At 34.4% G+C, this 22578-nt stretch overlaps 1 protein-coding gene across 1 annotated transcript in view; it reads left to right on the forward strand.

Annotated features, from left to right (window-relative positions):
* DNAH5 (dynein axonemal heavy chain 5) overlaps positions 1–22578 on the forward strand; it is a 117044-nt gene that overhangs the window by 83272 nt on the left and 11194 nt on the right. Inside the window, exons 56-70 of the mRNA XM_053976898.1 lie at positions 382–613; positions 2117–2231; positions 2445–2621; positions 5604–5807; positions 7191–7370; positions 8226–8363; positions 8941–9076; positions 10540–10856; positions 12130–12285; positions 12710–12892; positions 17570–17813; positions 18814–18928; positions 19403–19593; positions 20419–20540; positions 21288–21437. Of these exons, the coding sequence (XP_053832873.1) occupies positions 382–613; positions 2117–2231; positions 2445–2621; positions 5604–5807; positions 7191–7370; positions 8226–8363; positions 8941–9076; positions 10540–10856; positions 12130–12285; positions 12710–12892; positions 17570–17813; positions 18814–18928; positions 19403–19593; positions 20419–20540; positions 21288–21437 (2660 nt within the window). The remainder of the gene's footprint in view (positions 1–381; positions 614–2116; positions 2232–2444; positions 2622–5603; positions 5808–7190; positions 7371–8225; positions 8364–8940; positions 9077–10539; positions 10857–12129; positions 12286–12709; positions 12893–17569; positions 17814–18813; positions 18929–19402; positions 19594–20418; positions 20541–21287; positions 21438–22578) is intronic.

A 22578-nucleotide genomic window follows, 5' to 3' on the forward strand; every position in this document is an offset into this window, starting at 1 on the left:
GATGTCTAGATGTCTTAAAAGTATTTGTAAAGAAGGCAAAGATGCTACTAAAGAAAGATATTATTTATGAATGTGTCTGTGATAGGACATATAGAGGAAGGCTGTGATTACCCAGTCCTTGGTAGGTAGCAGCTAGGTTCAGCATGAAAAAGCAGTTGCGCACTTTGGAGATGAAGAATGACAGATCCTTGGCTGTACTTTTTACTGACAAGTGTGGAATAATATTCAGAATCTGATTGTGAAGAGTAAAGAAGACTGGGTTTTCAGAAGCGGGGTGAAAGCCAAGATACTACATGCTGACTTGTTTTATAGTGACTTGTTTATAAGCTAAGATGTTTTTGTAAATATTTATTAACATTTAGGCTTGCTTTCTTTCCTAAGTGTCTGAACACTTCCTGTCCTCATTTGATATGGACTGCACTGCTGATACAAAGAGGGAAATTGTGCAGTGTATGGGCTCATTCCAGGATGGAGTGGCAGAAAAGTGTTCTGATTACTTTCAAAGATACAGACGTTCTACACATGTGACTCCCAAATCCTACCTGACCTTTATTCAGGGATATAAAACCACATACAAAGAAAAGCATGCCGAAGTGCAAATATTATCAAACAGGTAAACTACTCAGGTTACTTCTATTTTTCTGTAGTTTCTTCCCCAGGTAGGTATATTCTGATATGCTTCTTTTCAATGTGTGGCTTGTCTCCTCACACAGCAAAAAAAGGTATTTTTAATTCCTAAAATTATGTGAAGGTGTAACTTATTCAAATATTGTAGTTGCTCTTGTCATATTTGGGGGGCCGGGGAGGAAAAGTAGTGATGCATGAAAAATAGAGGTAGAGGGAATATGAGGTGAATATAAATGGTACCCATGTGTTTTTAAAGAATAAAATAAGACATCTACATGTAATTTTATATAATATTGATAATAGCATTTAATTTGCCCGGTGGCAACTTTTGTTTCCTAACTGAACACTTGTAATCTCCTGTTATGAACACGTAAGGAATGTCCTAAGTGGTTTTGTGAACACAGAGCCTCACTTAGACTCCTGAGCTTTTTAATTGTACGTTATTAAGGTGGTTTCGATATACTTATTTCTATTTTCAGATGCTTTATTAAACTAATGATATCTATTTGCTGATATATCTTCATGTCAGGAGCACCCAGCTGTAATGTAAAATTAGCAATTAGTGCATTAGTTGGTATCACCCTTAAGAAAAACTTCCTTTTCCATTTTGAAAGATTGTCAAAAAGAACTGGAAACCTTAAAGAAAGGCTTAAACTTGTTTATTTGGCTTTGAAACATGTCTTCAAAGCCAAATTGAGTTTGAAACCTGTAGTTATGTTAGGGGTGAAGGCTTATAAAACAGAAGGGTGTTGCCCTGTTTTCTACCTTGAGGCTTACCAAGTTAGTTCATGGAGTCCAATTTCTTCCACTTAAACTTAGTTTAGCACTTAGTTAGCACTGTCTGAATTTGTCAGGGGTTACACTTTGTCTGTTCTCCTGAATTTGTTCAGCTCTCCAAGTACTGCATAACCTTTGCAACAGCAGTCTCTGGAGAGGCCTTTTAAGCTTATCTGAAAGGTCCCAAGTGAAGAATTTTTGATAGAAAAAAAGCACTGTTGAAGGGGCATTTTAATGCTGAATCAGAGAAGTCTTATCTCAATACTATTTTCCTTTTCCTCTCTTTTCTTTGGTCTTGGTTTCTTTTCAGTGTCCACTTCAAATAAGAAATATTGATTGGTTATAATTTTCAGAATTTTGGTGACCAGAAAATGCTTTCTGCTGCACGGAACTCAGTTCTTTGATTATTGGCTCAAGAGGGACAGTGACATTTATAGAACAATGTAGGATTTTTATGCAATGATAAAGGCATACTGTTTGATCAGAAGTGGGTAAAATTTCAAGCCACAAATTTTATTAATGTACTTTATTTTCCACTTTATTGATTCTGAAGATATCAGAAATGTAAAAGTTCTTGTCCAAGTTTTATTTTTGGTGTGAAACATCATTTGCAATTGTTCATTCTGATTGATGTGATTTATTCTACAGATAGAAAGTAGAGTGTAAATTACATAATGAATGAGATGCTTTTTATTTTGCTTTTTAACTTCAGAATAAATACTGGACTGGAAAAATTGAAAGAGGCCTCTGAGTCAGTGGCTGCTCTAAGCAGAGAACTGGAGGTAAAAGAAAAGGAACTTCAAATTGCCAATGAAAAAGCTGACATGGTATGTACAGCCTTCAAAGTGTATTGCTGTTTGATTTTTTTTTCTCCTTTTATTCATTCTATTTTGAAAATGTGAATCAATTAAAACGAAGTTAAGTGTTGAAAAGAAAGGATCTTGGAGAAAATTATATTATTTGAGTTTTCTGGAATTGGACAGATATGATTTTACAACAAAAACTTTTAACTATGGCATGTGGGTTTTCTTACATTCTAGGTATTGAAAGAAGTTACTGTAAAAGCACAGGCTGCTGAGAATGTGAAGGGTGATGTTCAGAAAGTGAAAGACAAAGCCCAAGCTATTGTAGACAGTATCACAGTTGACAAAGCCATTGCTGAAGAGAAGTTGGAAGCTGCCAAGCCTGCTTTGGAAGAGGCAGAGGCAGCCTTACAGGTTAGTACTTGGACCATGTATAACATTTCCACTAAGAAGGTGGATGTCTGAAATACAAAATTGCAGGTGCATTGCATAACTCTTCACTTGATAGAAAATAAATATATGTATTCTGAGGCTTTTTATGTTCAGTTTTGTTTTTCTTTTTTTCACATGAGTACCAACCCCAAAATAGTCAGTTTTCAGAAAAGAGCAAGTTTTAACTTTCTTTGAAACTGTAATTGAATTCAGCATGTGCCACAGGTTGATGTTAGACTAGTAACTGAAAATTGAAACTATCATTAAACAGCTTGTGTGCAATGAGTGAAGTGCTGTTCATGTAGAATCAGTTGTAATTCCATCCAAATCCAAACCTTCTATTTTAAGTTTGCACAAAGAAATTGCATTTTCAATAAGTTTTCTGCTCCATTATTTTCTGTCTTAAAAAAAAATAAAATAATTCTTAGGGGTTGTAGCATTATCAAGACTCCATTTCCTTCACCACATTTTTCTTGTAAAGCTGTTTTTTAATAGAATGTCCATGTATTTAAGATTAAAAAAGATTAATATTTATTGATCTTGCATAATATTTATCTTTGTCTGCTCAGCTGACTTTATAGGAGGATGTGCCTCAAGACATTTTGCTGTGAGCAGTACTAGTGGAACCTGAAATATACCTGTTAGATGCTAGCAGGGAGCTCACATCTTAAGAAACGGAAAAGTATGAAGAAAAACCTGAAGGATAGACAAACCGCAAAGGGTTTTATGTAGATTTGCTAGAAATTATGCCTTTCCATTTGAGAGGCTGCCAGCAGTTGTGATGGTTAAAGACTGATTTGAAGGAATGTCATGATTAGCTTTGAAATTTAGTGCAGAAGAATTTTTATGGATCTTCTGAATGTAAGACTTCACTTAGAATGAGAGATGTTTAACAGCCTCTGACTGTGATAATGCTTAAAGGACAGAGTGCAAAAATCTAAATGAAGGTTCATGACCTGACAACTGGAGAAGGTTTGTATTATAGGACCCTGATATATAGCCACAGGAAAAAGGTAAAAGAGCTAGCAACAACAAAACAGCAAACCTGGTAGTGGGCACGCATTCTGACAAGTGAAAAAACAAGCAATGTTAATTAGTCAGCATCTGCAGTATAAAGAGGGCACCAGTATCCTGGGTCTGGACCTGTATCTTATTAAAGGTCACTTTCTGCTTTTGACTAAAATGGCTGAACCAAAACAATACTGCTCTTCTTGAAATGCAGGGTGCCAATAGATGAAAACTTGATTTCAAGAAAAAGTGAAGCTGGCATTATTGTAAAACTTCTCAATGGGAAAAAGTATTTAGGCTTAATCTTGAATTTCTTGAATTTTCTATTATAAATTCCTTTGCCTATGTCTAAAGGGGAAAGGCAAACTATCATAAAAAGAGACCTAGTAGAATGTGTCTACGTAGTCTCAGCATTCATTCATTCATTTGTTCATTCATTCCCTTAAGCAAGAATCTTCTCTGTATGAGTCGGCATCTTTCAAAAATGAATCTCATAATCATTACAGATTTGCAAATTCAAGCTAGGGATTCCTATAGTAGAATTCTGCTTGCAGAGTAGATAAATGCCTATTAAAATATTTGATAAATAGAAAGGCCATTACCCAGATTAAAAAAAAAAAGTGATTAGCTATTTTACTCAATTTTTAACATATTTTAAGAATGATAAATGCTATATTAAGAGAAAGGTAGGTGCACAACATCTTATAGTCATTTCTAAACATATAGTGAGATTAGCTTTTTAAAGTTTGAGTAAGAATTGTCAGAGTTCAGTAGAACTTTGTTGCACTTTGCCCTGTAAAAAAAATAGCACATTAAATGCACAACTATAGACAAATAAATAAATAACATTTAAATGTAACAATTTTGCCACAATTTGTATGTTAGCAAAAAAAAAAAAGCTGAGCTGAATTTCCTAATAGTCATAAAGAAACACTGGGTAAAGTTTTCACGCAGATATCTGGAAAATCTCTGGTGAATTATTTGATGCACACTGAACCCAACAAGCAGCAAAATATTGAAGGGAAACCAAGGGCTGGCAGAGGGAAGGCGACCTGGATAGTCTGCAGTTCTTTGAATTCTCTTTATTGAAGCATAGACACAAGTAATTAAAATCTGCCTTCGTGAATTCCCAGTGAGGTGTGTGCTAGGCTAGAAGCAAGATGTCATGACACTCACAGTAATCTGTTGCTTACTGTTTGGGCTGTCGTGTACTTGGACTGATTAAACTGCCTGTAAATAAGCTTCTGCTCAGAGTTGTGTGTGTTGTAGGAGCAGGTCTGCCCATCAGCTGTTCCCGTTGTTCAGTGGTTTTGTTGCTTTGTATGTGGTGCAGTAAACATTGCTCCTCAAATCAAGCCTTCTCTAAGGAGACATCTTCAGCAGACTTTTCTAAGTCTTTTCTGATTCATGATGTAGAGTTATGAGTTACAATGTTAGACTTGCACCCTAGGCTTATTTAGCCTTACTTATTAGGGCCTAGGTTTTCATACCTTATTATATTTTTCTATGGCCTCCTTCTATGCCAGGAATATTCCTGGTAAGATGTACTAGGAGGTACAAACATATACCAGGCCGTCTCACTCGTTTCCTTAATTTACCTTCATTTGCTGGATGTTAACAAAAAGTATTTCCTTTCTAGACACAGTTTCTGGTCAATATGTTCACATTTTAAAAACAAGTAAAATTTCAAGATATTTTTGGTTTGCTCTTTTTTATTGTCAAAACAGTTCATGGCAATTTTGAGCTTTAAGGTGTGGAGATGCTGTGCTGAGGTTTCCTAGGAGTTGATGGGAGTTAGTAGTTAAAATCCTTCTAGCTTTGTGCTTTTTAGAGGTAAAAATAACATTATATATATTTTTTTCTCCCATTGATTAATACTGTTGGTGAGTTTATGCCGCATGTTTTATTAACTAAACAGTAACAGTAATTGCTTTGCCCTTTGTTTTCAATTCCTAGACAATAAAACCTGCAGATATTGCCACCGTGCGCACACTGGGTCGACCTCCTCACCTCATCATGCGTATCATGGACTGCGTGCTGCTGCTCTTCCAGCGTAAAATCAACCACGTGAAAATTGATCAGGAAAAATGCTGTACTGTCCCATCGTGGCAAGAATCGCTGAAGCTGATGACAACAGGCAACTTCTTACAGAGCCTACAGGTGCTTGTGCAACCTTTTCCCTCTTTTTTTTTTTTTTTTTTTTTTTTTAATTTATTTTTATTTTTATTATTATTATGTAAGAAAATAAGGGACAATGTTTTCTCTGGTGTTCATAGGAGAACAAATGTGCAAAGGAAATCACACAGCAGATCTGAAATGATAAGGGATTAAGAATAAATATGTCAGAATGAAATAAACTTTAATCCTTCTTGCAAAGTCATGTTATAAATCAACTATAATTTTTCCTAAATAAGGCAATAATATTGTTTTAGGTGACAAATGACTCAAAGCTTGAAGCATTTGGTTTGGATAGCCATTACTTATATGTTTCATTAAAGCTGATAACAAACAGTTTTTTTCTGGTATTTAACTTTTCATTAATTTTCAACATTTCAGCTTGTGCACTGGTTTGGAAAAGCATAGATGATTATTAGGATGAACACACCAGGACTTTTTAAAATTTGGGATTTTTTTGGTTCACATGATTTGTCTAGGGAAATGGAATACAAATCCCTTTTCATAACTAAAACAAATAATATTATGATTTATCTATTTGGAATAAACAGTATGTTTCCCTGCTCTGCTGAGTGTTATCGTCCCTGATTTCTGCATTTTGTGTTTACTTAATTTGTCACTTGTCTAGTAGGAGGCTTGAGCAGCTTTGTATGGTTGGTAGTGGCATGGATTCACATTGCATCTACTTGTAAAGGTTTTTAATTTTCTAAAGGACTACAACGTTTCATTTTGCTCGTACTTAATTCAAACTATTTATGCGTCAGGGAACAGCTCTTTTTCAAGTTTGTCTGGGATTGGGTTTCATTATACATTGTAAATAAATTTGAGAGAGAAAATTGAGAGGTTTTCAGGAGGAAAAAGGAAAAATATGCTTTTTCAAGAAAAGAGTAAAAAAAAACTCTTTAAAAATTAAATACATTCTAGTAATTAGGCAAGGTAATTTAAAGGTTAGATAGATGGCTTGACCTTTGAAAGGACTGTATTGCAGAATGTATTTTTTGAACTAGAGTTTAGCTCTTCATTTTCTTTTTGAAGATTGTTAAAACTTATTCTGTATTAAGTAAAATGAAATTTCTAGCAGGACCAGTAATATTTTGAAACAATTGTTAGCTGTGTAACAGGAATAGTGAGTGTGAGATAGCAAAGATCATAAATGAAAGCAAACTTTTTTCCATTTTGTAAGTATATATAACAGTGGAATGATTTTATAAAGGTCTCAAAGATACATGTGACAACAATTTCATATTCATTATCCGTAAGAAACACTTGTGATCTTTCTAGTGTTCTATGTGTTCTGAAATGCATGTATATATCATTGACACTTATTGCATTTGTTTTGTAACTTGTGCTTTCAAAATTTTTTTTTAGCAATTTCAGAAAGACACAATTAATGAAGAAGTGGTAGAACTTTTGAGCCCTTATTTTGAAATGGTGGACTACAACATTGAGACAGCTAAGAGAGTATGTGGGAATGTTGCTGGCCTTTGCTCATGGACAAAAGCTATGGCCGTATTTTTTTCCATCAACAAAGAAGTATTACCTTTGAAGGTACATCTGTTTGTCAGTCAAAGACACCCTCTGCTCCTTCTCATCCTCACCTGTTTGCACTTGAGGATTTAATCTGTGGGAAACTTCATCTGCCTTATTTATGGTGGTTATCTCTCTTGAAATTTACTACCTTGAACACTGTACTTCTACAATAAAATATATTTTAAATGTACTTCCACTCGTACATTTGAGTTGTCAAAATTACAAAAGAGGTGGTGTGGTTTTATGCCTCTGGACCCCTACTGGATGGGGTTAAAGCATCTGCCATCTAGTTAAATACACTACTGCAAATACTCTATGTTAATTTTGAATTCAGTAGAAAAAAGCCTTGAGATTTGGTTCTTTTAATGTTCCAGATCTCAGTTCATAAGAAAATTGTACAGTTACTCTTAATCAGTGTTATGTAGAGGCCCACTAAGTAGTTAGAATGAAAATCGTGAAGAATGTGGTCAAGCATGTTTAACAGAGAATAGCTTGTATTGTAATGGGAATGACTGAGAAGGGAGAAAGATTTGTATTTCAGCCTAGCATATTAGTTGGACAAATCAAGTAGACTTCTCTTCTGCAAGCTATGTCAGACTAACTTTTGTGTCACATGAAGAATGACTGGCATTCCCAGAAGTAATTTTAATTATTTTTTTCTAATTGACATTAAGCCAACTGTTCAAGTGCAGCTGTCTGAAATAAGAATTTGGTTTGTTGTAAAATTCAAATAAAAGGTTTTGCTGAGTTGACATCTCTACTGAAGAGTTTGATTTGGAAATGTAGTCCAGCAAAACTTTCTGAAATATATTATAGCAAATACTTTGAAATTCTCTGTGTATGAATACACTTCTGTGTTTTTATTCTCTGTAGGCTAATTTAGCAATTCAAGAGAAACGCCTAACCAGTGCTATGCTGGATCTGCAGAAAGCTCAAGAAGAACTGGGAGCCAAGCAAGAAGAATTAGATATTGTGCAGGCAGAGTATGAAAATGCAATGAGAGAAAAACAGGTGAACTGCCCTTCACAGAGAAGAAATTTCTACCCTTGCTTTAAAGAACACTTAATGTGTTCTTGCAATTTCACTATTATTCCTTGTTGATGGATAGCAGATAAGAGATAGAGCGTATTTGAATACTACCTCTTTGCTCTCTCCTTTGGCTCTGATCCTCTCCTCTCTTCCCTCCCACCCCTCAAAAACTATTTTATTTGTATTGCTTATTCAGTGCCTTCTACTGTAACTTCAAGTTCCATGTATGCTATATATGTATAATGTATGTGAAATTCTGAGTAGAATTCCCCAGAATGAATAAGTATCAAGAACTTTATATACTATTCAACAACTGCACCAAAATAAAAGTTAAGAACAGAAATATTAATAAGAAATATTGAATCATGTTTCTGGGAGATTTTGAGAGTTTGTCCTGATATATTTTTTCTACCTCACATTCCCTCCTCCGCATGGTGATAGAGATGTTTAAGAATACATTTCTAACCTGTTATCTACTGGTTTAATGAGATGTAGAGATTTTCTGGCCTATCAGACACATTACTGTAAACAATTTCTCTTGGTGCATGGTTTTCTCTAGACTCTGCTGGAAGACGCTGAGCGTTGCCGACATAAAATGCAAACTGCCTCAAGTCTTATAAGTGGTTTAGCAGGTGAAAAAGAGAGATGGACAGAACAGAGTAAAGAATTTGCCATGCAAACCAAGAGGTTAGTTGGTAAGTTTTTATCCAAATCTTGGAACTTGGAAGCAAGTTGTTTGAATAATAATGAGTAGTGAAACTGAAATGTCCAACTTTTGAAATGTCCAACTTTTCCTTTGTATCTTAGATCCCTGTCTCAAAAACGAGGGTAATTGTTTTAATTCCCTTGCTAAAGCCGTAGGAGAAAAATAAATATAAGGCTAAAGTTCATATTTAAAAAGAAAAGGTAGTGGATACTGTGAATGTGGAGGCACATATTTGGGACACTAAAATTTTAACTTGACTGATATTTGTAGGTTACAGTCCAAAGAGAGTGATGTGTTAACAAATGCCAATAAAACGTGTATAACTGAGAACATATATCGAGGTGAGGAAGCCTGATACTCAGGCACTGACATTTATATGTAGAAATCAATATTTTTAACTGCAGTTACTAATATTCATAAGAATTTGCTTCTTAGAAGGTCATTATTATTTTTTTAAATTTGCACTTGTAAACTAAAGTACTCCGTAATAAATAATTGGTTCATTAGTTCGATCAATAACTTAAATTTATCTCGTCATTTACTGTGGCCTGAACTTTCTTCTCTCTTTTTATCCTGAAAAGCTACAAAAAGCACCCTTGTTGTATGGTTTGTCTTATAGTAACTAAGTTGTGTTTATTTGCTGCTATAATATATATATGTGTATTAACTTATTAAAAATCCAGGATAGCTTCCCCACAGATTCATCTTATTTCTTTTATAGATAACTTGAAAGTGTCCAAAAAATACTAGCTCAGTATAAAAGTACGATATCTTCTCCAGTTTAAATTTTGCATTCTTATTTCAGAGGTACAAAACCCCCTCAAGCTATGGTGTCATGAAATTTAGGGGGGAAATTTTGAAAATGAATAGAAGTTTAAAAGTTGTCACACTAATACCTCCATAATGATGTCTCTGATAGTTTTTATTGCCAGTATTCATCACCGTAATTGATTTACAGTAATTTAATTGAATCAGTACTTATAAGGGGTTCCACCCTGCCGCCCCACAACCCTCCTAACACACACACACCCCAGTTGTTTAAGCCTGTTCCTATGAATGCACAAGGAAATGATGGAACTAAAAGTTCATGACTAAGTCCTCTCTGCCATATCCTGCTTGTGCAGGATCTGGTGTTTGGAATAGCATTATGTGTGTGTTGAGTTGACCTTAACAAGCTGCCAGATGCTGATCTCTTGATTCCTACAATTGCATAGTAAGAACAAAGTAAATGTGGTCTCTACTGAAATGTACCATTGTCATGCCATGCAGTGAGTCTTGGAAAAAAAGATTGATTTGCCTTCTTTTTGGGTCAAAGTGTGTTCTTCAGTTACCAGCCAAAACATAGCAAAACTAGCAACTAGTGAAGGAAACAGTTTGTTCATTAATAGAATTGGCAAAGTTGTAATGCTTTGGTTTGTTTCAGTTTTTTTTTCCCTCCTTTTTCTCTTTGAGGTGATGTACTCTTGGCTACAGCTTTTCTGTCCTATTCTGGTCCTTTTAACCAAGAGTTCCGCAGTCTGCTGTTAAATGACTGGCAAAAGGAAATGAAAAGCCGAAAAATTCCTTTCTGTAACAACTTGAACCTCATAGAAATGTTGACTGATGTTCCAACTATCAGTGAATGGAACCTGCAAGGATTGCCAAATGATGACTTATCCATACAGAATGGAATCATTGTCACTAAAGCATCTCGTTATCCTTTGTTAATTGATCCACAAGCACAGGGTAAAATTTGGATTAAAAACAAGGAAAGCAGAAATGACCTTCAGGTAATAGAAATGCTTGTGCTTTCAAAATCCCTAGAAGCTTACAAGCATTACAATTCTGTGATTCCCCTAATGCTTAGGACATGATATTTATACAAAAAGCTTGGTTTGAATATAAAGAATATCTCAGATATATTTTAGTGGATTTAAGATTTGACTAGAGGTGGAAGTGTATCCTTTAGTACCAGTGACTCCATTTGTTTAACAAATTTATTTTAATGGAACATAAACTTTGGAAAATAGTCTGGATGGGCAATATCTGGTAATAAACATGTTTTCAGAATAGTGTAAGTGTTAGGAAAAAACTACCAACTAGTTGATTAACACAATTTCATGTAAGGGTTTATAAATGAAGAATAACTTATAAATGATATAACAAGATATTTTTTCATCTTTTAATCAGAAATTGTTGTTAATTTTTGTCGTCTTAGCATGGATGTCAGCTGCTAAGTACTCTGCAAATGTACAGGGAAGATGTAGTGCTACAATGTACAGTCTGAGGCAAGATACACAAATTCAATTCAAACAAGAAAATATAAGGAAGAATGTCCCTACTTGCTGCAATTATAATTACATCAATAAACCAGCTTTAAAATAAAACAAAACCCTGAAATCCATAAAAGTAGCTTGAGGTGTGATAATAGAGTGGCTCTGTGAATATAACCACCACTTTCATGGTGATTGTTATCTAGGTGTGGAAACCTTTAACGGTTGCTTAGTTATAATAAAAATGATTATTAATTTGTTTGCAACTTTATTAACATCTAAGCTGAATGTGCTTTTTGAACATGTTGAAAATCTCAGTTATACTGGGGACTATTTAAAGCAAATACTATTTAAGGTCCTGTTCCATGTAAACCTCTAATTTTCAAGGGTGAAAAAAAACACAGGAAAATACTTATCTTAGAATTGACCCTGCTGCAGTTTGACTTGGAGATGTTATCCAAGATAAAATTGAAGGTGCTAAAAGGTTCCTGTGAATTTTTCCAGTGAAATTCTTGAGTAGTTGCACTCATAGGATATCAAAATTGGAAGTGCTCAGCACTGCTTTGCTTCTACCTTTGCAGCTGAAAAATAGAACTTTGCATTCCATGAGATCTGGCAATAGGGTATGCTGATGTTAACTTTCCTTGAGCTCACAATGTTTGCATTAATACTAGTCTACTCACAGGATCATTGCTTTTGGCAGTACTTTAAAGAAAATGAAATAATTTATAATATGAAACTAAGAAAAAGATTGGTAAAAGGGCATAAGGTATTGCATCTGTGTTTTTAGATCACTTCTTTGAATCACAAGTATTTTAGAAACCACTTAGAAGACAGCCTTTCTTTGGGAAGACCTCTTTTAGTAGAAGATGTTGGAGAAGAGCTGGACCCAGCACTTGATAACATTTTGGAGAGAAACATCATTAAAACAGGTTCAGCCAACAAGGTAAAAATAAAACAAGTGAGAAAACATACGTAGATTCCCCTTTCCTCCCTTCCCCTCCCCACAACTTCTCCTTAGCAAAATAACTCCTAATAAATATAAGACTATAAAAAATTAAACTCATTTAAACTTGATTAATGCTAATGAAAGAGAAAATAAGGTAGGGTTAAAGTTCACAAATGGTTAATATATTTAATGCATAGAGTTGCTTGTTCCTTTGCTTATGACAATTTTAAGAAGTTGAAATAATGTTTGAATGGACCATTTAAGGTGGTCCTGTTCTTAACAAATTTTTTGCTTCAGATTTAAAACTGGATTTTTATGCCTTTAAGCAGAAAAATGTAACCTTTTTTCCTATATGCAGTATCTGAAAAGGTGTGTATTGGCTCTTTATATTTCAAGACTTCTTTTTAACATTTTTCTTAAGGTGAAAGTTGGTGATAAGGAAGTGGATGTTATGAATGGCTTCAGACTTTACATTACTACAAAACTGTCAAATCCTTGTTACTCTCCTGAAATTAGTGCTCAAACCTCCATCATTGACTTTACTGTAACCATGAAAGGTCTTGAAAATCAACTCTTAGGCAGAGTCATTCTCACAGAGAAACAGGTAAAATAATTGATTGTATCTCTTTTCCTGTCTGTAGTTCTTATATTTACTTGTAGAATGTTCTACTTTAATTTATTACTCTCTATACCCATATTGCAAGGTGACTTTCTGGCTCTCTCTATTATGATTATTCTTAATATAACCTATCTGTAATGGTTTAAAAAGTGGCATAGAAGCAATTGACTCATTCATGTGGAAGTTTCTCTGTCTCTTTATTGTTGCAACTGTACTGTATTAACCTTATTTTTCCTGCCTCAATGAGTTATAACCTCATGAGAATAGCCTGTGAAAAGCAAAAGGGCCTGAAATCAAAACTGATGTTCTTCTGTCTACAAGCCCTGGGGCTCATGGCAACATAACCTAATGCAAAGAATTCGGACTTCGTTACTTCCTTGCTCCAAGGGAAAATGGGCTACCTACTGACATACCTTTTGACACTGCAGATATATTAGTTGAGGAAGTCCAGGTTCAAGATGCCAGTCCCAATCAACATGCCACATGCAGTTCTGGAGGGAGGCTGGTTGGTACCTTTTTAACTATGGAACAGCTAATCCCTGTAGCAGTAAGATCAGGCAATGCTCATATCATAAGAAACACTATGCAGCTATGTCTGTGTATTTACTAAGATTTTGGCAATAGTTTCAGTTTACCTTTACTAGAGAGGAATGACAGGAATATCTTTGTTTCCTTATTGTGGTATCTGTTGAGGTTCTCCCGTCCTTCCAACACCTCCTTCTGCCCCACCAATGTAAGATTTTTCTTTTTAATAAACTCAGTCATCTTTTTCACGTCGAGTAGTTGCATTTCATTCCCAAACAGTGCATGGATCTCGTGAGAGAAATCACACTCAATCTGTTAAGGTCTGTTTTTTGTCAGACAGCTTCATTGCACCATCAGCTCCTCTTCAACCACTGATAGCTTGTCAACCCACTATGTAAAGAAATTATCGCTGTCTATCTAAAACATGCTGTGTGTGTATATTCACAAAGCCTTATGCCAAACTTCACTTCTCGGGCCTTGAAATATAGTACATTCCTCCAGGAGACAGTTTATCAAATTCCTCCAGTCATTGCTGTTGCTGTGTGCTTGCTTGGAGGACACAGGGAAGGGAGGAGCTTGACTTTTCTCAGAGGAGTCAAGAAATAGATGGAGAAGTAAAACTCAGGACGGAACATGAAGAATTCTGATTAGATATTAGGGGAAAAATAATTACGTCAAGAGTGGTCAAGCCCAGGAGCAGATTAACCAAAGATTTGTGGAATTTCTCTTTTGGGAAGGCTTCAAGATTCACCTGGACATTGCCCTGAGCAACTGAGCTGTTTAGGTCCAAGCAGGGGTTGAACTAGTTAATTTCTGTAGGTGCCTTCCAAATGAAACTCATTCTACTATTCAATGGCCTCTTTGTCACTAAGTGGGAATGTCTAATAAATGGACATATGGTGCTCTCTCTACCAACTTCTCAGAGTGTTATACTCACTACTGCTTTGTTTGAAACCATCTGGGGATATTTCCTCTAGATAAATGACAAGTGGACCACTTGACAGGCAGAGGAATTTCTACAGAATCTACTTACCATATTGCAGTTTTCTTGGTCTCTGTTTATACACCTTGTGGTTCAAGGTTTCCTGAGGAATCAATTTGACTACATCACACCATCCAAACACTTTCCTATGATGTCTAATGATGCATCTTTGGGAATTTGGGGGTCTCCCTCTTAGGTGTCTGGATTCTTACTACCTTTTGTAGCCTTTGGTAGGAGAGTGGTGGAATTCTTTTACTGTGAGACAGTTTGCCAAATGATTCGAGCAGTATGACTGATTGGTGATATCCAGTGTTACAATGTATGTGTGGAACTTCTGTCCCACAAAGAGATTATTGATTTGAAATCAGAGTTCTTCAAGATTTTTATGCACATTTCTATCCTTCTTCCCATTCTACCATCTCTTACATGGTTCTGGTCTTAGAATGAATGAGGTTTAGACCTCCAGCAAGGAAAGGGAGTGTTTACAGCATGGTATTTAAAGTTTCTGCAAAGTCTGACTCTCCTTTGTCTGCTATGTCCATTAAAAGAATCTTTGTTGCATATATCTCACAGAATTAATTGTTTACTGATAGGAACGCTAGTACTGATTTCTAATTTTCCACCAGAATGTGAACCAATTCAAGATACAAGGGAAGCATAAGGTCAAGGGCAGCTGGTAGATCTGTATAAATTTGATTCTACTATAATTCTTGGAATAATAGGATTTGAGAGATTTGATATATGTCTGAAGGTATTCTAACTTATGATATTTTAATGATATCATTATTTTGATACATTGGCTGTTATGTAATTTGACAAAAAGCTTGTTTATTTAGTGTCATAGGTAAGTCAGATTAGTAGTGGAGTTATAATAGATAATACCTCTTTATGGCTTTTTGAATTTTCACATTAATATATCAAGATTTTTGCTGGAAAAAGACTCAAGTTTTGTAAGGAACAGTTGATGCAAATTCTTTTGCTTGTGAAACATTTTGTGACAGGATGATATAAGCTATGTAGCAGCTTTCAAATGTTATGAATATTAACAAGAAATGGCATTCTTTGGTACAGTTAGCAAAATGTCATCTGCTTGTGAAATGAACTCCTTAAAACAGGATTTGAAATAGTCTTTTTGGTGCAAGTTCCTTGAATTTATGTACATGGTAACTTGGTTTATTTTTTCTGCATCCTTGGTGTTATGACTGGAAATTTTTGAAGATACGAAGAAAGCTTTCAGCTGTTTACACCTTCTGATCTGCAAAAAGCATTTTAAGTGCTTAATAGATGAGCTTAAGAGCTTTTCACTAAGGTTTTCATCTAGGGTTACTTCACTTTGGCTTGGTGAACTCTGTTTCCACCTTGTTTCTCAGGCTCCTGTGAGGAGAATTGTTTTCTGTTTTTATGAAGCGTTGAATTCTAAAGTATGTTTAAATTTTTGAACTGAATCAGTAAAACATGAATTTGGCACAGTATGTTAATTATTATATTTAATTGGATGATAACTTTCTTTTAATGCTATTTAGAAGTTTTCACTTCATCAAACTTGCATGAAAAGAATGCTTAATGAAACTGTTACCTGCTTTCCTCAGTTCCATGAAGCAGCAGTTGCTTGAAATGCAGATAACTGTAGTTTTCTTGTCTATTTTCAACCATTTTTCAGATCTTTTGAATAAGTAAGCACATCCTCTAAGTTATGTTATATTTGCATTATTCTAAAATGATTGTCCCACTAAATATTTTCTACCTGGTGATGATTATGATGTTTCAATATACCAAGAAAAAACTCTAAATCTGATAATAATAAGGTGATTTTTCTTAATTTCCTTTTTAAGGTAAAAGGGCATTCTTTAAAAGAAATAAGTGTTTGAATTAGGAATGTAGGAGGAGAATGTGGGTTGAGAAGACCAAAAGTTTAGAATGTGGAAAAAAAAAAATTCAAAATTTGTAATAGTTTTTCAAAGCTGTATAAAGGAAGACTACTCAAATGGGGGAGTAAAACCTTTCCTTAAGCCTTGCTAAGGGCTCAGGTCCATTATGTCTCTAGTGCTATATGAGACGTCTTGTGTTTCTTAGTGTTGTCCCTATTTCTTTGGAATATTAGCAGCCGGTAAGCAACATGGAAATGGACTTGGCAATGATGGAGTGCACACGGAACATCCAAGTTCAGAGAGACATTGTTAAAATTATTCACCAGACCTTTGTAAACTTTGTGAAGTATTTATCTAGACAGCAAATATTTCTACCAACTGGCTCACTTACTGTTCATTCATAAGATTCATATTAACCTTCTCTTATGAAAAACTCTTAACCCATCCTCTCTCTTTTCTTTCTCTTTACTTCACTGTACTGAAATATTTAGTTATATTTCAGTAGAGGATTTTTATCTCTGATGGACTAATTTATATTAAATTTTTAAAGGTTAATTTTAAGAATAAACTGAACAGATTGTTATAGCTGAAAAATATTTTTCTAGGGATTTCATATAGCTGTTTTTTTAATGTAAAACTCTTGGTTAATAGTTATTCATCTTCTATATTTGGACACTGGAAAAGAATCTAGGTACATAAAATACCCAGACGTATTACTAAATGTATAAAATAATTCTAGTGAAGTAACTCAAGTTCTACATACTTTCTTGATTAATAAAGCATTTTAGTGAGAGACTGATATTATCCCTGTCTGATGGAGGAGTATTGGCACTTCTTGAAATATCTGATTCTTGATTTGATGACTAAGCATGGCCATTGAGACTAAGTTTTCAATATGGCAGTTGTAAAGCAAGGCATAAATGAGGATAAGATTCCATAAAGGGGAATAAAATCCTACGTCTGGAATGGTGCTTGCATTTGTCTTTTCTGAAACAGAAAGAGAAGACAAATCATAGTGAACTTGTTATTCTTTTAGGGCATGATACAAGCATCTTCCATAATATTTGTAGAAATGATTTGTTAATGCCTACTTATGTAGCAGGTTCAGATCCTGGCAATATATATTGTGTCAGAAATACCACTGGAATTATTTCCCCAAATTAATTCAGATAGTTTTAACCTACACTGTTTTGGTAGGATCAGTATTTTTTAAGCTAAATATTTGGGTTTTTTCTTTTATTTTTGATTGCTCTTCTGTTTCCCAAATATTACCATGTAATCCAATAGGAATTAGAGAAAGAAAGAACTGATCTTATTGAAGATGTGACTACGAACAAAAGGAGGATTAAAGACCTAGAAGATAACCTTTTATTTCGACTTACAAGCACTAAGAGTTCTCTGGCAGATGATGAGACCCTACTAATTGTATTGAGTAACACTAAGAAGACTGCTGAAGAAGTAACACAGAAACTGCAAACTTCTGCTGAAACTGAAGTACAGATCAATTCAGCCCGCGAAGAGTACAGACCTGGTGAGTGAAGGTAGTCATAGAAGACAAATAGCTGGTCCATATATTTAAAACACCAGTACTCAGAGTAGGAGAAATTGTAGGATGAGATCAGGAAGACCAAAACTGGTGGGAGAGATCTGTGTTTTCCTGTAAGTAAAATCTATCCAGGAGATGTCATATTGAGCTGTAACGGAGAAAATAGTCAATGTTATGCCTCATGTGGAATTTATAAAATTGAGTGAATTGTTCTCTTTGTAGACTTCCCATTGCTCTATAAACAAGCTCATCAGTCATTAGGGTGTTTAGGTAAGTCTGTGTTTGAGTTCAACATGTTGACATTCATTTACAGAGCTTATATAACATTAAATACCCTCTGTATCTGTTCTGATTAATGCTTCACCATTTATCCTTTGGTTATTATAGTCATAAAAATTTCATGAGTCTTTTGACTTTTAACTGACAGGTAATAATGTGAAAAAAACAGGGGGGAAAATAGCTCTCTGTAATTGCCTGCATTTTACGAAATGTATAAGATGATACAGTTAGTGTACCAGAAACATTGCAGATATTGTAAAACCTTTGCATTTAAAACTGCATGACTACTGAAAAGAAGTTAAATCAGTGCTGGGTAACTTAAATCAATATAGCTCATTTGACTTCTATATGAGTCTTGTAAAAGTCTGTAAAAAGAAAATTTGTTTGGATACATAAACAGTATTTTAAACAGCCATAATTTTTATGTGTTCTGCTGATGATCTCAATATTGCAGATCTCCAGATATGCTCGTATTTGAAAACTGGACTTTACATAGTTTGCATTAATTACAGAAAATATTTTTTACCCCTGATGTATACATGAGGATTAAATGAATGATTTTATTATTTTTCTGGCAGTAAAGAATAGAGAAACTCAAGGATCTTCAGTTATCATTAGTGTGAAAATCAGTGTACATGTTTTGGAGAGTTAAAATTTTCTGCTCTACATTTCTACTTTGAACAAATTTTTCTTTCCTGCCCTTCAGTTGCAACTCGAGGTAGCATCTTGTACTTCCTTATCACTGAGATGAGCATGGTCAATGTCATGTATCAGACATCGCTTCGACAGTTTTTGGGGCTTTTTGACCGCTCCCTAGCCAGGTAATTTAGCTAACAATAAGTATAATTTGTATTTACCTAGTCCTGGAGGTGCCTGTACTTGTAGTACAGTAAAGATTTATTGTGAACTAATATCAGAAAGAAGACTCTTGCTTCTTACAGTCTTGACCAGGAATTGTCAGCTTAAATACCCATAAAACTTTATAAGTTAGCAAGGCAAAGACCCTTCTGATGTACTTACAGTCCTTCAAAATTTGGCATTAGATAATTAAAACCCATTATACTACATTGATTTTTCAGCTGGACAAAAAGACTTCTTTAGAAAGGATTTTTTTGTTGTTTTTGTTCCTTCAATCTGAAAGTTGTTGCCAGCTTGCTGTCTGATATTCTGTTTGTGTTCTATTATTTTTCATGTTTTGAAAATATTGAACTATGGCTTTTTCCCTTTTGCATTGTATTCCCTTTTATAAAGCCTAAGAAAAATCAACTTTCAACTGCAGACCTTTCTTCTAACAGGTCTACCAAGAGCCCTATAACCAGCAAGAGGGTTACCAATATTATTGAACATATGACTTATGAAGTATTCAAATATACTGCCCGAGGGCTCTATGAGGAGCATAAATTTCTTTTCACATTACTTCTTACTTTGAAGATTGATATACAAAGAAACAGAGTGAAACATGAAGAATTTCTGACACTTATTAAAGGTGGGAACTATGAATAAATTATAAGGAGAGCACATTATTATTTTAGAAAATTTATGTATTTGTATCTCCTAGCCAGCATGCTCCTTCCTTTTGCACATGAGAAATCAGTCAATTGTAAGAATACATGTTTATCATTCTGATCTGGTGACAGACAACATTGTATGGCAGCTCTAATTTATAGCAGCACACTGAATATTGATGAATATATCTTTATAATCATGAGAATTTGAAAGGAATATTGTTGTCTGCTGCTCAAATACCATCAGGTATGTGTTTAACTTAGAAAAGTCATTATTGTACTAAACATACTATAGTACTGTAGGAAATAGGAGCAGAAAATGATGCTAACATTTTAAAAGAACATCGGAGTCTCAGCTGCATGTGACAAGGTCACGGCTTTGGCCTCAGCTGCATACAAGCACTGACTTCCCTTGAAATTTTGGATCAATTTTATATTACCTTTTCAAGAGACTTAATTTTCCAGGCAGTATTTATTTATGGATTATATGTGTGAATTTTTCCATGTTGAATCTTCAGAATATCTTTTCCCAAAAAGCCTTTATTTCCAGGCACATTGCACAAAAAGCCAGTAAAGCCTCAAAATATAAATTGGTTAATACTTCTGTTTAAGTTACATAATATTAAAAAAATAGTATAAATTAACCAAATTGCAAACTAAGCTTAATCAAATATGGCATGGTTTTGTAAGGTAGAAAATTCCTGTAACATCATGATTTAAAAACTGGATTATTGTATTTGTTTTTTTCCCTCTTATTTTTCTTTGTCTCTCCAATAGTACTAATAACTAATTTCAATTTCTTGCAGGTGGTGCTTCCCTAGACCTTAAAGCTTGTCCTCCTAAGCCAGCTAAATGGATTCTGGATATGACTTGGTTGAACTTGGTGGAGCTCAGTAAGCTTGAACAGTTTTCAGATATTCTTGATCAAGTACGTAAGAGCTTTTGAAAGTTGATCTCTTGTTTAACATGTAATTGTCTGGTAGCAATCAAGCCATATGGTGGAAACTGGTTAATTTTATGGAAGAGAAACAAAACTGACAACAGATAGCCTCAGTTATAGCCCTGACTGCTTAGCAACCTATGTTGATATAAAATCTCAACCACTCCCAGGAAAATAAGAAGAGTGTAGAGTGTTCACACTTTCTAAAATTATAATATTTTCGGATTGGGATTCAATTTGCCATTATCCAGTTAATACATGGTAACTTTATTTTGGTTATTACATTATCTTGCATCCCCATTGTGCTTTCTTACACTATGTTTTTTGATGCTTGTTCCAATATTTCTCTGGTTACATGGAGTAAAAGTTAGGGAGAAGGTACATTCATGTGTGCAATTATGTACTTGCTGTTCTCAAAGCTGTGTCTGTGCCTAGCTATCCATATTCTGACCTAGCTATGCTATTATCTCAGAATATAACATACTGATTAATAGCTCCTGTTTTCAGAATATGAATACTCCAGGGTGCTGCATTCTACAATAGCATACTATAAATATGAATTTTTATCCTATAATTTTTAATAACCTTATTAAATCTGTGGAAGAATTATTCTAAACAAATACCTGGGTGTGGATTTCATGTCTCTGACTCTCATTAAAAGTTTGCAACCTAGTGGCAGTGCAAATATGACTTGTCTGTTTAGTAATATTTGCTTCTTTGATGGTATAATTACAGATTTCCAGAGAAGAGAAACAGTGGAAAATCTGGTTTGATAGTAAGAATCCTGAAGAAGAATTGGTTCCTAGTGGCTATGGTCAATCTCTGGACAGCTTCAGACATCTTCTTCTTATCAGATCTTGGTGTCCTGACAGGACCATAGCTCAGGTATATTTATATAGCCTACATGGTCTATTTAGGTATCACTACAGTAATATTTTCAGATTAGAGGTTCATACTGTCTTATATAATGCTAAAGGTCCATTTTGTAATGGACCTTTATGTTGTATTTTCTGAAATTCTTTTCAGACCGTTTATGTATTTGTTACAAGGGCAGTGATAAAAAAATTATTCCAATATATTGAACAAATATTATTCATTGTGGTGATTTCTGCTGGAATCATATGTGTTTATCCAGATCTGCTTTATTAGTTCAGAAGATACTTTTGGCTATCCTTGCTTACTCACTAGAATTCTAGAAGTGACTTCAGTGTTAAACTGAAGACAAATATTTTAATGAACTTGACTGGCTGAGGGAAAATTGAAAACAATTTAATTGAGAAACTATTTCTTGCATGGAAGAATTAGAACCACTTTAGGAAAATCTTTAATAAAGGTTGCTCAAAGCTCTCAATTTAAAGACATCTATTAAAAAATTACAGAACTGAAGTTTATTAAATAGACCTTTTTTAAAGAGAAATCATTTTCTAAGAACCTATTTTTAACCTTTATGTTCTTCTCCAGTACAAAAGAACAAAAAATTATAACATTACTGACAATTCAGAAGAATTAATGATGATTTACTTAAATTAGAATGCATCACTTGAAGTATGGTGTTAATTTTATTGATGCATATCTTTAGACATTGTGATTGGATTCAGAGAAAATCTCACCAGTTATTGGTGTAACTGCAGTCAATGGGTTAAGCAGTACTGTATAAAGAATATCTGTATGATGTCTGCTATGTATCTGAAACAGATCACATGAGATTAGTTCCTCCCTACTGTTAATGGGGCAAGGTAAACTTTCATCTTTCCATGGTTTTTTGAAAATTGATAGTTTATCAAATATTTAATGCTGAATGTCTTTTGTCTCTGAGAGGTAACCCAGAGGTATTAAGGGGAAGATTTATCTAAGACAAGATAAATGTGTGGGGGGAAGAGTACAAGAAAGATCATCTCAGACTGTTTCAAAGAGCCTTTCCTATTTCTTTGAGAAAAAGAACAATAATCTAGAATTTTTAAAGATAAATAAAGAGGGGATAAGAGTTGGTTTTCACCTGTTCCTCTGGATCGTCTACTTAGTGATA

Source organism: Vidua macroura, chromosome 1, assembly GCF_024509145.1.
Source record: "Vidua macroura isolate BioBank_ID:100142 chromosome 1, ASM2450914v1, whole genome shotgun sequence".
NCBI classification, from domain to species: domain Eukaryota; kingdom Metazoa; phylum Chordata; class Aves; order Passeriformes; family Viduidae; genus Vidua; species Vidua macroura.